The following is a 15,593-nucleotide window of genomic DNA, read 5'->3' on the forward strand; positions in this document are numbered from 1 at the left end:
CCGTGGTGTGCCACGTGGTCTGAGTGATCCGGCCACACAGCATACCTCTGCCTGGTAACAGCTGCATCGAAGCGGAGGTGCGGGAGGATGTCTGCCATCTGTGGGAGACATTTGTGGCCGTCGGGGTGAGCGAAGACCGACGGTAAGACGTTATCGTTACCCCATGCGCAGACCCGACCAAAGATGTGTGTTATTCGTGCCCCGTTCCGTACGATGATAAAGTATCATGGGCTGCGCGCGAGTCCGCCATTGTAGATGCGGTCAGCGCGCGGGTCCGCCCGCCATCGAGCATGCCCCATACAGTGCGCGCGGGTCCGCCATTTTACAAGTGGTCAGCGCACGGGTCCACCATTGTACACCTGGTCAGCGCACGGGTCCGCCATTGTACACGTGGTCAGCGCACGGGTCCGCCCGCCATCGAGCATCGTGTTCGCGGTTATCAGAGGTGGTGGGGTGCACGCTGCCAGCCCTGATTTGTGTCAGGGAATTGAGGGAAAGGATTGGATATATTTATTAATGGAGATTTGGATTGAAGAAGAGTGCACCGCATGCATACTATATGCTTGCATTTGGTGTGTTGGTTATGCCTCTGATGGCCTGAACAGTGGGTGGGGGTCGTTGCTGTGGGGCACACGCTCCGTGCAGCGCTGGTGTTTATTGTTGGTTTCTGCTGCTGCACTTGGTCTTCTGTGAGGATGCATTCTTACGAGAAGGGCGCGGCTGTGGTTTCTACAGATGGGTCCTGAGTGCAGCGCCTGCTGGCTCACGTGAGGACCCCTTGCTTGGATTTACCTCAGGAATAGAGAAAAAAACAATAGGAATGAAGTTCAGAGGGTTAATCAGACCTAACTATGAGATTTACACAACGCACTGTCTGTTTGACCCACTAGACAAGAAGGAAGGGACTATCTGAACGTACATTAATGAAATAACTGACTGGGGACCACTGTTTGTTGGCTGCTGCTGGTGTTGGGGGGGATGCGGTTTCTAGAACCGCAACAATATAGTATATAATAAGATTGGGGCGGTTGGGATGACACATTTTTAAAGAAGAAGAAGGTGCTTCCAACCAAAAGTAAAAACTCCATTGACTCTGCTAATTTGAGCAAAACAAAAAACCAAGAAAGCGAGAGCAGACCCGGTCTCAGGCAACGTTTCACCGGCTTCACAGCCGGCTTCATCAAGCACGATAGACCCCGAGCCTCGACACGTGTCCGGTGTATATTTCGATATGACCGCTCATTTCCGGTCACGTGCTGGTGCTCGAGGTCGAATGGAGGAGTGCTTTTTTATTTTATTTTGCAAAAGCAAAAACAAACGTCAAATCACATCATTGAAGGGGTGCTCTGCTCTTTTTTGTTTTTATTTACATGTGGTCTGGTGTTGTGTGTGTGTGTGTGTGTGTGTGTGTGTGTGTGTGTGTGTGCTTGTGTGCGTGTGTGTGCTTGTTGTTTTTGTGTTTGTGTTTCCGGGGCACGAACATGGCTGGTTTCGTGTCTGGGTTGGGCATGATGAGGTGTTGGTTGTGTGAGTGTTTGGGGTTCTCGTTGGGCGTGGTGCACATGTGGATGTGGTGTTTGGGATTGGGTGTTTGTTGCTCACCTTATCCAGCCGTTTGCACCATCCAGTGTTTGCCATTTGCATCAGAGGTGTGAATTGTGTGGTTATGTCCACCGTCTCTCCAGTTAGACCACCCTCTCGGCTCTTCACACACCATGCTTCCAAAATCAACCTGTGTCGTTTGTTAGATGTAGTGTCTCGGACTTGGGTCCCATCAAAGTGAAATTTATGGCCAGATTGCAGGCAATGACGTGCTATGTCTGACCGGGTCACCTTTCCAAACCTAATTGCTGTCATGTTCATCCAGTCGTTGTTTAAAATTTCTTCCAGTTTCATCAATGTAGAATCATCAATAACTATATATATATATATATATATATATATATATAATATATATATATATATATATATATATATATATATATATATATATATATATATATATATATATATATGTGTGTGTCTGTTGTCCAGGTCATGCTTTGACTCATCTTACAGTGGAGATGATGATGATGATGCAATCAACATGTCACTGGAACGATGTCATCTTATTATTCATGCAAGGATCAAGGCATCTGGAATGGGTAGATGGAAGAGCATAAAAAGCCAACATGCTGATAATGTGAGCATAAAGGGAAAGTGGGGACAAGGAGCACAGACTAATTGTAATTTAAGGACAGAACGAAAGGCATGCCAAAGTAAAACTGACGCAGACAAACAGGCAACAATGAAGCAGAAGAGAGCATATTAATTCAGGGATATTTGGACCTTCACATTGGCTCGCCTCAAAGCTATTTAACCTGGGGTCAAATGTCAACCAAGCTATAAACACTTATCGTGCTGTTTCACTGGCAGGGGTTGCATCAATGTCTGTGTCGTTCCTCTGATGGATGATAAACGAAGTATCTCATCTGCATAGCATTGATTGGTGGACATTAAAGATGATCCCACAGTGCCCTTTTGCGAAGAGTGGGTGAATTATCGCCAGAACCCTGAACAAAATCCAATTTCCTGCCTCGACTGGAGGTAGCAAGTCTTCTGTCCTCTTGGAGGTTCTTCAACACATCAGGGATTGCTATTGCTTGTTATCTTAGAGTTTCTGTACTGTAAACAAATTGTCACATGTTTATTATGTGAACGGCCTACTCACACACTCACACACACACACACACACACACACACACACACACAAACACTCGCACACATTATCAATGTGTATTTTAATAGTACCATGTTCTTGGAAGTTATAACATTTCCCAAAAACTCACAGGACAAGACTTGTTTGCACACAATCATTTATTGTAATCTAGGTCACACTTTGTTTCATGCCACAGTGCTTGATTGAGCACCACGACTCAACGCATGGGCTCAGAGAAACAGGAACAAACCTCGAAGCACAGAAAAATAAACGCTGAAGCCAGATGTGTATTTTCTCTTGGCTGGAAACACTGCTGCACAAAACCGGAGCATTTGGAGGATACGGGCGACACAACCGTGCTAGGCCATGGTGGTACGTACCCGATATCTGTGAGTATGGTAGGTTTGCTGCAATATTGAACAGTAACGCATGCGGGTTCTTTGGAACAACCAGAGATCTACGACTATATAAGAGTTGTTTTGTCCAGTTTAAGTGCCGCGAGATATAACACAGCCAAGGCCCGTGCTTTGTTAACAGTGGTATGCATCAGCAATTGTGTTCCGTTTTTCAACCCTCAAGCGAAGCTGCAAAGAGAGATGAAATCGTAAGCACAAGTGATATTATCCACAGTATTGTTCTGTGTATCCAGTCTCAAGTGGGGAAATAAGAAGAAAGGTTTGCTGTTGTCCATAAATGGTAACATCACACTATATTCATTGTCTGAATTGGAGGACAAGACAGCTGGATACCAATTTGTATATTGTAATCAAGTGTTCGGGGTAAACTGGTTCACCTGTAAAATCAGGTATTGGTTCGTGATGTTGAGCAAAGTCACATGTTTTGTCTTTATGTCAAAGATGGCAGCCTCTCTTTGAGGGAAGGCCTTCGCCATCCTCAATCCGAGGTGCAAGTCCAATCAGCCAACCTCAAGTAAACATAAAAAATCCCTCTGTTTGCAGAGAGATATCACATTGATAGGAAGAAAGGGTTAAATGCAGAAACTTCAAGGCATTGTCATGACAAATAAAAATCATGAAAGGAAAAAAAATAAAATAAAAAACTTTAAAAATTGTAAAGTGCAAACAAAACTTAAAAAATAGCAGCACTTTTGGTTAGATGTGTGTTACCCTCCTCTCTACCCTGTTGCCCGAAAATTGTAGGCCACCCTGCAAACCAAACCATCGGAGATCGAAAAGGTCACAAATGAACTTCCGAACAGGTCTGTACATGTTGTACCCGCGAGAGTTCATCCATGTGTTGCTATTTCCCATGAAATCGCAACACATTTCCGTATGGGGAAACCTTCAACCTTTACCAAGTACCAACAAAACACTGCATAACTTTGTGTTGGGCCCTATATCTTTACAATTGCATTCCTTGTTTATTTTGTGATTACAAATCCAATGGTAAATGCGAAGCCACCATGCAACGATGCTGCTTATTTACATGGGTTAACTGCTTTGCGTAGATATGCTCTTCCAGAAAAGCTAGACAGAGGCATCTTGGTGAGTTCGTGCATCAGAGTCAGCAAGGTGAACCAAAGTTAATCAATATTACATATGATGTTGCATCGCTCAAGTGAGAAATGCCAATCCCTATTTGGAATTTTAAGTTGGCCTTCCAGTAGAAAACGTCCTTCAGCATTTGTATTTTGTCGGAACTTTAACCTGGAGGTTTTGGAGAATTTTTTTTTACCTTCGTGACTGTAGAAGATCCGTGGACAGTGTGGGAGAAATAAATTTTGACCACGAACAAAACAGAAATTTAGCCACTGCACGTTAAACCAGACCGACAAAATGGCTTATTTTCAAATGTGAAAGAAAAATCAGGAGTGCTGGAATTGGGGCTTGCACTTTCTACAGACACAAGAAGTGAATCTTCGCTTCCACACAATTCCTTTGGCTTGACGTGTGCAGGGTATTGGGGGGGAAAAAATATGTCCTTTCCCGTCACTGCTGATTCCATTAGTGATAATGCTTTGCACTTTTGGTAAGAGTGCCTGCCTGAATGGCTCCTTAGCAAAGCTGCTTCAGCAGATTCTTATTTCATCTTCAGCACTTATTGCTGTCAGGTGCACTCGAGCTTCAGAGGGCATCGCGTCTCAAGGACAACCGTGAAGCCATAGGAGAATGATTGGTTAGAATGACACAATTTCAATAAGAAACAAAACTACAGTGTTATTGTCATACGTTTTGGCGTCATCTTCGGAGTTCCTACAATACCAGTTGGAACCCCCACTTTGCAAACAATGCCTTCAACAATTTCCCTCAAATTCTCAATCCCCTTCTTCCACACCTCATGTCAATACATTAAAACATCTCTATTGCTAACTATACGATAGGTAAGGTGGGAGAGGGGAGAAACTAGAATGTCAAATGATGGATGGGGAAGATTTTCAAAACTCAATCTTGCACGCTGGGAAAGCTTCATTCTGCATCACTACGGTGCTATTGCTCGCAAGGACGAGCACGTCGAGTTCCCGCTGAAGTTCGTGCGTGTCACGGTACCAATCGCGCACCACCGCTGTGTCATGGGTCGGAATCACTGTGACCTGAAATGAGAATGCCAAAAGCATGTGAGAAGGACCATCTGTCTCTGTCTCTCAATGGTCTGTATTGCAAGCCCTCCCATCTACTTTCTTTAAAATCCTCTTGAAGAACAGACAGACAAAAAAAAAGGAGGTGAAAAAATAACCTCCGTCCATCTTCGGTGGCAGAGGTAATTACTTTTACGCTTATGCTAAAACATTCATCAAGGAAATATCAATGCTATATTAAACATCTTTAACCCTCTCGGAGTCATTTCCACCAAAACAATATGTTGTGGACATGCTGTTTGGAGTGGTTCTGGAATTTTAAGGTTGAAACTCTGTTGTTCTGGGTAGCCACCAAATCAGGTCATCATTAAATTGAAAGTTTTCTCTATCTTTCTCCCTTTCAAAACTATTTTATCAAACTGATAGTGTCATAAATGGTCTTCTTCTTTCTTATGCCGCAAAGGACTGTGGGGTAGCAAAATTGCGTGAAGGCACGGATGTAACACATAGATTAGGGATGAATTTAGAATTTGGCAACAGTGCCATTGATAGCTCACTCTTCACAAAGGACACCATAGCTGGGCCGACGTTCAAACCCAGCTATAAACTGAGGTGTGTGTGTGTGTGTGTGTGGGTGTGTGTGTGTGTGTGTATACCTCTATTGCCAAGGCTAACATTCCAGCCCCATGACAACAGACAATATGGTTGGTTTTAGTTTAGTCAGCCATTGGATGTAGTTTTTCAACAGAACAGGCATGCAGTGTAGAAGATTAAGTAATTGTACAGATTGTCTTTCTTCTCTAAGTCTGAGACACATTATTGGGGTATTCTTGTTTTCGTACACTTACAGTGGCCTGGAAAAGTATTCACCCTCCTCCAAAGTTTTCACAATTTGATGCCACCTCAGCTTGTTTCATGATGCTTTCAAAACAAGCTTAATATGTAGAGCCTTCATACACTACTCCAAATTAATAAAGCTAAAATATGCAGATAAAATGTGAATAAGTTGGATTAACAGGACAAAAAAAAAAAAACCAGGTGATTCTTAGTTGCATCATTATTCAAACCCTTTGTCGAATTAACCCTAAATCACTTCAGGAGCAAATGATTTGTTTGAAAGGTCACAAAATAAGTGCAATACGTTTCACCTGAATGTAATCAGTGGTTTCAGTTAAAAAATTTAGCTCTCCCATTTATCTAAGGAGTTTTAAGGTGAAACTCACTTGGTCAATCAACAAGGCAAACATGAAGACCAAGGAGCTTTCCAAAACAGTCAGACATAAAGTGGTAGAGAAGCACCGTTCGGGAGAGGGTTCTCAGATGATTTCAAAGTCACTCATTATCCCTTTGAGTACAGTGGAATCCATCATTAAGAAGTGGAAGATGTATTATACCATCCGGACTCTACCTAGATCAGGTTGCCCATCCAAACTCAGCAGTCGGACAAGCAGGAAATTGGTTTGAGATTTCACTGCAAATCCAACAATGACTTTGAAAGATCTACAAGGCCATTTGTCTGACATGGGGGTCAGTGTTCGTCAATCAACAATATCCCGTTCCCTTCACAAAGCTGGTCTCTACTTCAGGTGGCAAGAATGAAGCCATTACTGAAAAAGCCGCATCTAAAAGCTCGTATGGAGTTTGTGAAAAATGATATTGAAACTGCAAACGGGGAGAAAAGTTTCGTGGTCAGACGAGACAAAAATTGAGCTTTTTGGTCTATATTCAAAGTGTTACGTCTGGCACAAACCTAACTCTGCACATCACGCAGCCAACGCCATCCCTACTGTGAAGAATGGTGGTGGCAGCATCATGTTATGGGGCTGCTTTTCATCAGCAGGGACTGGAAAGCTTGTCAAGATGGAATGGACAATGTACGATGCATAGTACAGGAGAATCCTTGATGAAAACCTGCTTGAGTCAACCACGAATCAAACTGGGTAAGAGATTCACATTTCAACAGGACAATGATCGGAAGCACAAAGCAAAAGCTACACTGGAGTGGCTGAAAAATAAAAAAAAACATAAATGTTCTTTAGTGGACCAGTCAAAGTCCTGATTTGAACCTAATTGAGCATTAATAGCGAGATTTGAAGATTGCGGTCCATCGACGGTCCCCATCAAACTTGTCAGAACTGGAGCAATTTTCATGTGAAGAATGGGCAAATATTTTACCATATCACTGTGCAAAGATGCTAGAGACCTACCCCAAAAGACTCATACAGTTATTGCTGTAAAAGGTGCTTCCACCAAGTATTGAGCTTCGGGTCTGAATACTTTTACAACCAGTGAATTTTGATTTGTACATGTTTTTTGCAGGTATTCGTGATATATACCCTCCTTCTACTATAACAGTGTTAAGTTTGATCTCCTCAGTTATGAATAAAAAAGTTCATTTGGAAAGATTGCTTCCACATAATTCATAATTCATCTAAATGTGGCATTATTAGTTGAGGGTGAATACTTTTGCAGGTCACTGTATAACCCATCTCTGTTAAAAGGGTGATTCAAAATTGGCACCGACTTTCTTTTATAACTACCCTTGGAAATAACCTTGACAGGCAAGCATTCTACTGCGTAGGCAATATGGAAGCTTCAAAACGACTTGATCGGTCCCCAATTCATCAGCGCACATGCACAGAACCCCTCAGAAACAATGACGAGCAGGGAATAATATATCATGCGTGCAAGGATTGATATGTAGGCCAATGTGAATTTGTCCTCAAGATCTTTCTTCAACGCCCTGATTTATCATCGATTTTGTTAGCTACTGCGGCTCACCAAGCTTTAAGAAGAACTCAAACAGACTTCAAACAATGCCTGAGAGAAAGGGGTGCACCTGTGCACAACAAAAGAGTTGGAAAACTTTTCCAGTTCACTGACAGAGGTAAATCCCTGCAGGTGCCCATAGTGCAGACAACTGATGATGTGGACCTGTGCAAGCTCTGGATAACTGTGGACAGTTGCATGCTACCAAAACCTTTGACCATTGCTGCCAGTGAATGGACTCTTTATCTTGTGGGAGTGCCTGCTGTAAACATACTGTTACAGTTGTGGGGGTAGCTGGAGGAATTTCATAGGAAAGTTAGGATTGACTAGAGTTGTTTGGTCCGTGGATGTGTATGAGACATCTCAATGTAATTAAGTAGGGAGATTGTGAGCTTAAGTGTTGCGTGTCACCACACGAGGGGTGGTGCGGTGTTAATTAGCCGAGGGAGTAAAAATAAGTCCCCCAGTACGTGATTGTCCTCTGTGATTCTCCCTATATTTTTTATATTGCAAGCCAGGCAGTAAAGCTGGGAAACGTGTCCCTGAAACGACAACAGACAGAAAGCCCCGCCTTCCCGGATTTGGGGAAAGCAGGCCACGCCCTGGAGAGGATATAGAGTGGGAAAGAGAAGGAGCGCACAGGAAAGGTGGTGGATCTTCAGAGAGATCTGTGTGATTGAGGTCGAGGGCGGACAGAAGAGAAAGAAAGGGCACACAGGGGCGAGAGCGCAGAGAGGCTGGCGCGGAGTGTGGGATGCACGCGGTCGAGAGAGAATGTAACTAGGAGATGGCCTGTAAGAAAAGGGCTTTATGGCTGGCTTTCCTTCGATGCATGAAGAAGACAGCACGATTCTTGCATTTCTGCTGAGGCGATTTCGCTCACTTACCGAGCAAGACACTGGCCATCGACTCTTGGCTGGTCGTGTGGGACGGGCCTTGAGGACTTTGTGTCACTGGAGGGTATGGCGCGATTCTGCAAAGCCACGGTGTCATTGAGGATGATCGACAAAGAAGCTGCATGTCTCTGTTGCAGATCGACGAAGGTCTCTGAGCCTTGGTGTTGAATACCGCTCACAAATTGCCTGACGAACGTTCCCGCTGCGAGTGAGCGGATTTTTGCCATTTTGCGCTCGTCTACACGTGCAAATAGAAGCGCCTCGATTGCACGTTCCATAAAGACCATCTCTGGACCAAGCTTAGTGCTAGAATAAAGGAGGGATTTTCTTTTATTTCGGTTCCCCTTGCCCGTATTTAAGTCTGTGTGTAGAGACACCTCAATTTAGACTTTCGGATTTATTTACTTCATGTTTTATTATATTCTGATTATTGTTCTTTGTAAATATTTGCCTATTTCCATTAAATTCTGCAGATATTTTAAGCTGATATGTCCATGCATTTGTCATGGGGTTCAAGTATAACCCCCCCCCCCTGTGCTGTGCTTCCCCATGTCTCCATCCCTCCGCCATTGCGCCCTTCCCCTCCCGTGTGCGTTGTAATCTCCGAGGATCAACGTGCCCGCCTCCTATTAAGGAAAAACCGCTCGACCATCCAGGTTGGTGGTGTTAACCGCCCGTCACCACAATTTCGGTCGAGGGATGAACCTGGACCGCCAGCTCCGCGACAATACCAAGCTTGCTGATTTAGTCAATGGATATGTGCAATTGGAAAAACGATGCTGTGTGGCATTACTCACAAAGTAATGGTTACCAACTCTCTCTTTTTGAGAAAGGACATCTTCCCGACATGAAAATACACAAAGCTTGTAGCACATATATTTAGGTGGGAGTCAGATGTACCAGGCAGACGTCATGTGAGAGCCAGATGTTCCTTGAGCAAAACAGTATCTGGTTTGGGTGCTTCTTAATAGCAATGGGAAGGTCATATCTGAGGCTCGTGAATGCACCGGTTAAGTATAAAACAAATTTTTAGAATGATTACTCATGTAAAACGTTTACGATTCATCATGTTGGGGAGAGTGGGGGGGGGGGGAGTTATAATTAGGATTAACCTAATAGTTTAAAGAAATCGATACCTTTCGTCCACGGATATTTATCGTATATTTGTGTGTCCGATTTCCAACCGGGAACACAACAATTATAGTTAATCTTATTGAAATCGCCACTCTTTCATTCAAATACTGAAAATGGTGTTGAATAGAATTTGACACAGATTCACCTGAGCAATGGCAGGTTAAAAGTGTCCTGTCTAGTGGAAGTCATTTGCTGAAAATGCACACACAGCGCATACAGAAAGGCCTTGTTAGCATTCACACGTCATTTTAAAAGTCCCATATTGTCTGCAAATTTCAACAGGCATGATTTTTTTTTTCAACAACCCAAAATTTCATAATTTTTCATTGTTACTGTCTCTTTATCTCATTTCCCGCCATCTTGATTTGCAGAACGTGCTTTGATGCAGAAAATGTGGTTTGTTGCGACTGGTTACAAACACTATAAGGACAAATTCTCCCAAAAGTTATTAATATACATCTATTACTTTGCCTTTTATAGGCAAGATCCAGAACAAATATGAATTAGAACTGCACTTGTAGAGCACATAGTCTCACTTCGCGTGCTCATTCTGGACAAAAATACCATCGTTAACTAAACACATTACTATTATGACCCATATACCCGTATCATGCATGCATACTATTATGTCACATGCATTGCCATAATACGTAACTATATTGATTATTATTGATTGATTATCAGGATACTTAATGACCACTTGTGCACATTAAGGCTAAATTACATCAATGAAGATGAATATAAAAAAATTTCAAACGATATTCCCCATGGGTAATCAATCATATGTATGAAGTTTTGCATCAATTTGTAAAGCAGTTCTGGAGAAGAAAATTTTTCACATTTTTATTTTCAATCCAATATGGCCACCAGAATTTGTGACCGATGACGACATACATTTAATTCTTCATTCACATCGGGTCAGAGATCAGGCATCTGAAGATTCAGATTTTTTCACATAAGGATTTTGATTCAACCAATAATTTTGGCTGGAATACCGCTTCACCGATGACATCATCATTATCACACAACATACCCCCATGGGGAGTTGATGACATATGCCAAGTTTCAATTTTTTTCGTTGAGCTTTCAGTTTTTTTTCTCTCTTTATTGATAATAGATAAAATATCGATAAAATATTCTCCATGGGGAGTTTCTCCTATGTTGAAAGTTTCACATTGATCGGACATGCGGTTGCAGAGAAAAAAAAATTGAAGTTAAAAATAAATAAATGTGGATAAACAGATGGACAGACAAACCGGGGCGTTACAATACTTGCAAACCCCTTCGGGGTGAGACTAACCAGCCTCCTATATCAAAATATTTAAATCAAATGAAGTTTGTTTGTAAGTAGGATATCTCAAAAAGTTATGGACAAATTCGGACGAAATTTGGTGGAAAGGGCAAATTGATTAGATTTTGGTGAAAACCCAGATCCAGATACGAGAATTTTTGTAATTTCTTTCGTTATTCTTCACCATTGAGAGATGAGGCCAAAAACGATATATAGCACGATATCTCAAACAGTTGTGCATGGATCATGATAAAACTTGGTGGATGAGTTGGTTAGGTGACAAGAACAAGCTGATTAGATTTTGGTGAAGATCCGGATGCAAATCTGACCTATCGATGGGACACAAACTGTAAACTGGTCAGCGCGGTGGAGGTATGCACCCTACTGAGTGCTATTCTAGTTGTTGTTTGTCTTCCCCCGAAGGGGTTACAAGACGATTGTAATGCCCCTGTCTGTCTCTGTGTCTGTCTGTGTGTGTGTGTCCACATCTATATATTTTCACTGAACTATTTTTTTTCCTCTGCAAAAGCTTGTCCAAACAATGCGAAACTTTAAACATAGGAGAAACTCCCTGTGGAAAATATTTTATTGATAACTCTGACATCATGTATAAAACGGTAAGGCAGCCATATGGATGAAAAAAAACAAAAAACATTGGACATCTCTGAAACTGCTCAACGAAAAAAATTTAAACTTGGCATATGTCACCAACTCACCATGGGGTGTATTCAGTGATAACGATGACATCATCGGTGAAGGGATGTTCCATCCATAATTGATTGAATCTAAATCCTTATTCAAAAAATCTGAAACTTCATATATCTGATCTACGACATGATGCGAATGAAGAATTAAATGTATGATATTGGTCACATGGTCTGGCAGCCATATTGGATTGAAAATGAAAAGAATTTTGAAAAATAAAAAATACTTCTCCAGAACCGCTTAACAGATTGATGAGAAACGTTATACATTTGATCGACTAGCCTTGGGGGAATATAGTTAGAAATGTTTTTCATATTCATCTTCATCGACGCAATTTAGCCTTAATGTGCACAAAAATGGTCGTTAAATCTCGTAATAATCAATAAAGCTATAGATAATGGTAATGTATGTGACATTATAGGGTGCATGAATAATACTGATATATGGGCCATTATAGTTGCATGTTCAGTTAACGATAGTATTTTTTTTTTCAGAATGAGTGTGCGAGGCGAGACTATGTGCTCTACGAGTGCTGTTATAGTTTATACAGGTCCTAAAGGCTTGAGGAGGAACTACGACACAAATCATACACACATGTGGACAGATACATGAAACAACATCACAATTAACTTTCACACAAAAAGAGTTGCTGAGCTTGGGGGAAGTGACATCACTTCCGAGAGCACTCTTTGTACCAGTGACATTATCTTTACTAGAAGCACCCGCTCCCTACAGGAGCCGTCAAGGGGGTCATGTTATTATATTTATGCCTATTTTACTCCAAGAGGTCCCAGGATTACACACCCAAAAAATGGTTGCGATCGGTTCAGCCGTTTTTGCGGTACCTGGGAACAGACAGACGGTGAATTATAGTGAAGATGACATGGCTTTTCTCTCTGCAATCAGTGAGGAAAATGAGGAAGATATCTCCTCCCCATAGATACCAACCTATGGGGTATTTCTGTATTCTATCCTTTAAGTGCAAGGAACTAGCATGTACCATATTTAAAGTCTTTGGTATGACTTGACTGGGGTTCAAACCACTAACCTCACAAACTCAGAGTGGATGCTCGAACCACTATGCTACCGAGTTGTTGTACTGTAATCCTTTCTAATCTTTTGAAACCTATACATTTTCACTCAAGAGACTCACCACGTTTTTGATGCTTTAAATGTGTGAGGGTACTAATGTCAAAAATAAATGATATTTAAGCTATCTGTCATATATGCTTGCATTAGATTGTGGACAATATACAGCACAAATTATTTTTCTTTTGTGCAAAAACTGATAAATTAAAAAATTGACTTTCTTGACAGAGAAATGTACCAATTGCGATTCGTAAATGGTAGAAAATGACCGAGCAGTCTTGTTTAGTTGCTACTGTGTCCCCAGAGTAAGTGGTAAACCATATCCCTTCATGCCAGAATAAGTACGAGTACATTAACCTTGGAGCAGTTATCATGTTTGAATGAAAACCAACTGAGTAATTTACATTACCTGCATAGGATGACCCCATTGTGCCTTGCCATCAAGGAGGGCATTAAGGAGTGCTCGGCTGGGCTCATCAGCCGAAGGGTCATCACCACTGAGAACATAGTGAGAGGCTCGAACTTTACGGAAGAACTCCACGTCAGCAGTCTTCGCACTGCCATGATTCGGCACGTAGGCCAAGTCCACATAAAAGGCTGATCCCGGGGAAGATGGATTTGAATTGGACTTGCTGTGCATAGCTTGGGAAGAGAGCAATTGTTTATTTTTTTTTTAAATATAATGATATCTAATAAAAGGTGAATGTACTTTCTCAACTGAAATAAACCATTGGAAAAAATACAATACATTTTTACAATGAAAGGTTGATAACTGTAAGTTTATCACCATGCGAAACAAGCAGCTGACATTTCGAGCTGACTACAGTGCCCTCAGAAAGTATTCCCACCCCTCGACTTTTGTCACATTTTGTTGTTGTTGTTACAGCCCAAATTAAAAATGGATTAATTTAAATTTCTTTTGTTACCGATCTACACAAAATACCCCCAAAATGACAAAGTCAAAATGTGTTTTTAGAAATTTTTACAAACTAATTATAAAGTGAAAATCTGAAATGTCTTGCTATGCGTCAATAAGTATTCAACCCCTTTGCTATGACACTCCAGATTGAGCTCAGGTGCATCCAATTTCCTTTGATCATCCTTGAGATGTCTCCACAACATGATTGGAGTCCACCTGTGGCCAATTAAAATGATAGGACAAGATTTAGAAAGAAACACACCTCTCCTAAAAGGTCCCACAGTTGACCGTGCGTGTCATAGCAGAAACCCTACCATGAAGTCCAAGGAACTGTCCAGAGAACTCTGAGATAGAATTGAGAGGAGACATAGATCTGGGGAGGGGTATAAAACAATTTCTAGAGTGTTGAAAGTTCCCAAGAGCACAGTGAGCTCCATCATTACAAAATAGAAAGGATATGGAACCACCCAGACTCTTCCTCGTACTGGCCATCTCATCAAACTGAGCAACTGGGCAAGAAGGACCTCAGTGAAGGAGGTGACCAAGAACCCAATGACCACTGACAGTACTACAGAGTTCCTAGACTGAGATGGAGAACCTGCTGGAAAGACAACGGTCTCTGCAGCACTTCACAAATCTCAGCTTTAGGGAAGAATGGCCAGACGGAAGCTACTCCTGACAAAAAAGCACATGACAGCACACTGGAGTTTACGAAAAGCCATGTGAAAGATGCTGAGAGCATGAGGCAAAAGATTCTGTGGTCTGATGAGACAAAAACTGAACTCTTTGGCCTGAATCCAAAGCTCTACATCTGGCGGAAACCGAACACAGCTCATCACCCATCGAATACCATCCTTACCGTGAAGCATGGTGGTGGCAGCATCATGCTATGGGGATGTTTTTCAATGGCAAGGACTGGGAAACTTGTAAGGATAGAGGGAACAATGAATGGAGCCAAATACAAGCAAATCTTTGAGGGGAACCTGCTTCAGAGTGCAAAATGCCTTAGATGGCAGCAAAGATTTAAGTTCCAACAGGGCAATGACCCCAATCATACAGCCAAAGCAGCATTGGAATGGATTCAGAACAAGAGCGTGAAAGTCCTTGAGTGGCCCAGCCAAAGTGCAGATTTTAATCCTATTGAGAATCTGTGCAAAGACTTGAAGATTGCTGTTGAGTGACGCTCCCCATCCAACTTGACAGAGCTTGAGAAAGTCTGAAAGTAACAATGGGAGAAAATCTCCAAATCCAGATGTATAAAGCTTATACAGACATACACAAGAAGACTCGAAGTTGTATTTGCTGCCAAAGGCACTTCTACAAAGTATTGACTCAAGGTGTTGAATACTTATTGACGCAAGACATTTCAAATTTTCATTTTTAATTAATTTGTGAAAATTTCGAAAAATATTTTTTCACTTTGTTGGCTGTTATCTTCACATGTGGGTTTTAGAGGATGGAATGGAGCCTTCCCAGATCTCAAAGTGTGTGCGTGTGTGCGTGTGTGTGTGTGTGTGTGTGTGTGTGTGTGTGTGTGTGTGTGTGTGTGTGTAAGT

The 15,593-nt window shown here is 41.9% G+C and overlaps 1 protein-coding gene across 1 annotated transcript in view; it reads right to left on the bottom strand.

Annotated features, from left to right (window-relative positions):
• Positions 1-2,838: 2,838 nt before the first annotated feature.
• Positions 2,839-15,593, bottom strand: part of LOC147017525 (uncharacterized) — a 107,715-nt gene continuing 94,960 nt past the window's right edge. The window contains exons 6-7 of the mRNA XM_085847241.1: positions 13,528-13,760; positions 2,839-5,249 (exon numbers count right to left, since the gene is read on the bottom strand). Of these exons, the coding sequence (XP_085703367.1) occupies positions 5,094-5,249; positions 13,528-13,760 (389 nt within the window). The 3' untranslated portion in view covers positions 2,839-5,093. The remainder of the gene's footprint in view (positions 5,250-13,527; positions 13,761-15,593) is intronic.

Source organism: Eptatretus burgeri, chromosome 11 (genome assembly GCF_056783735.1).
Source record: "Eptatretus burgeri isolate ZD-2024b chromosome 11, Ebu_testis_v1, whole genome shotgun sequence".
Lineage (NCBI taxonomy): Eukaryota > Metazoa > Chordata > Myxini > Myxiniformes > Myxinidae > Eptatretus > Eptatretus burgeri.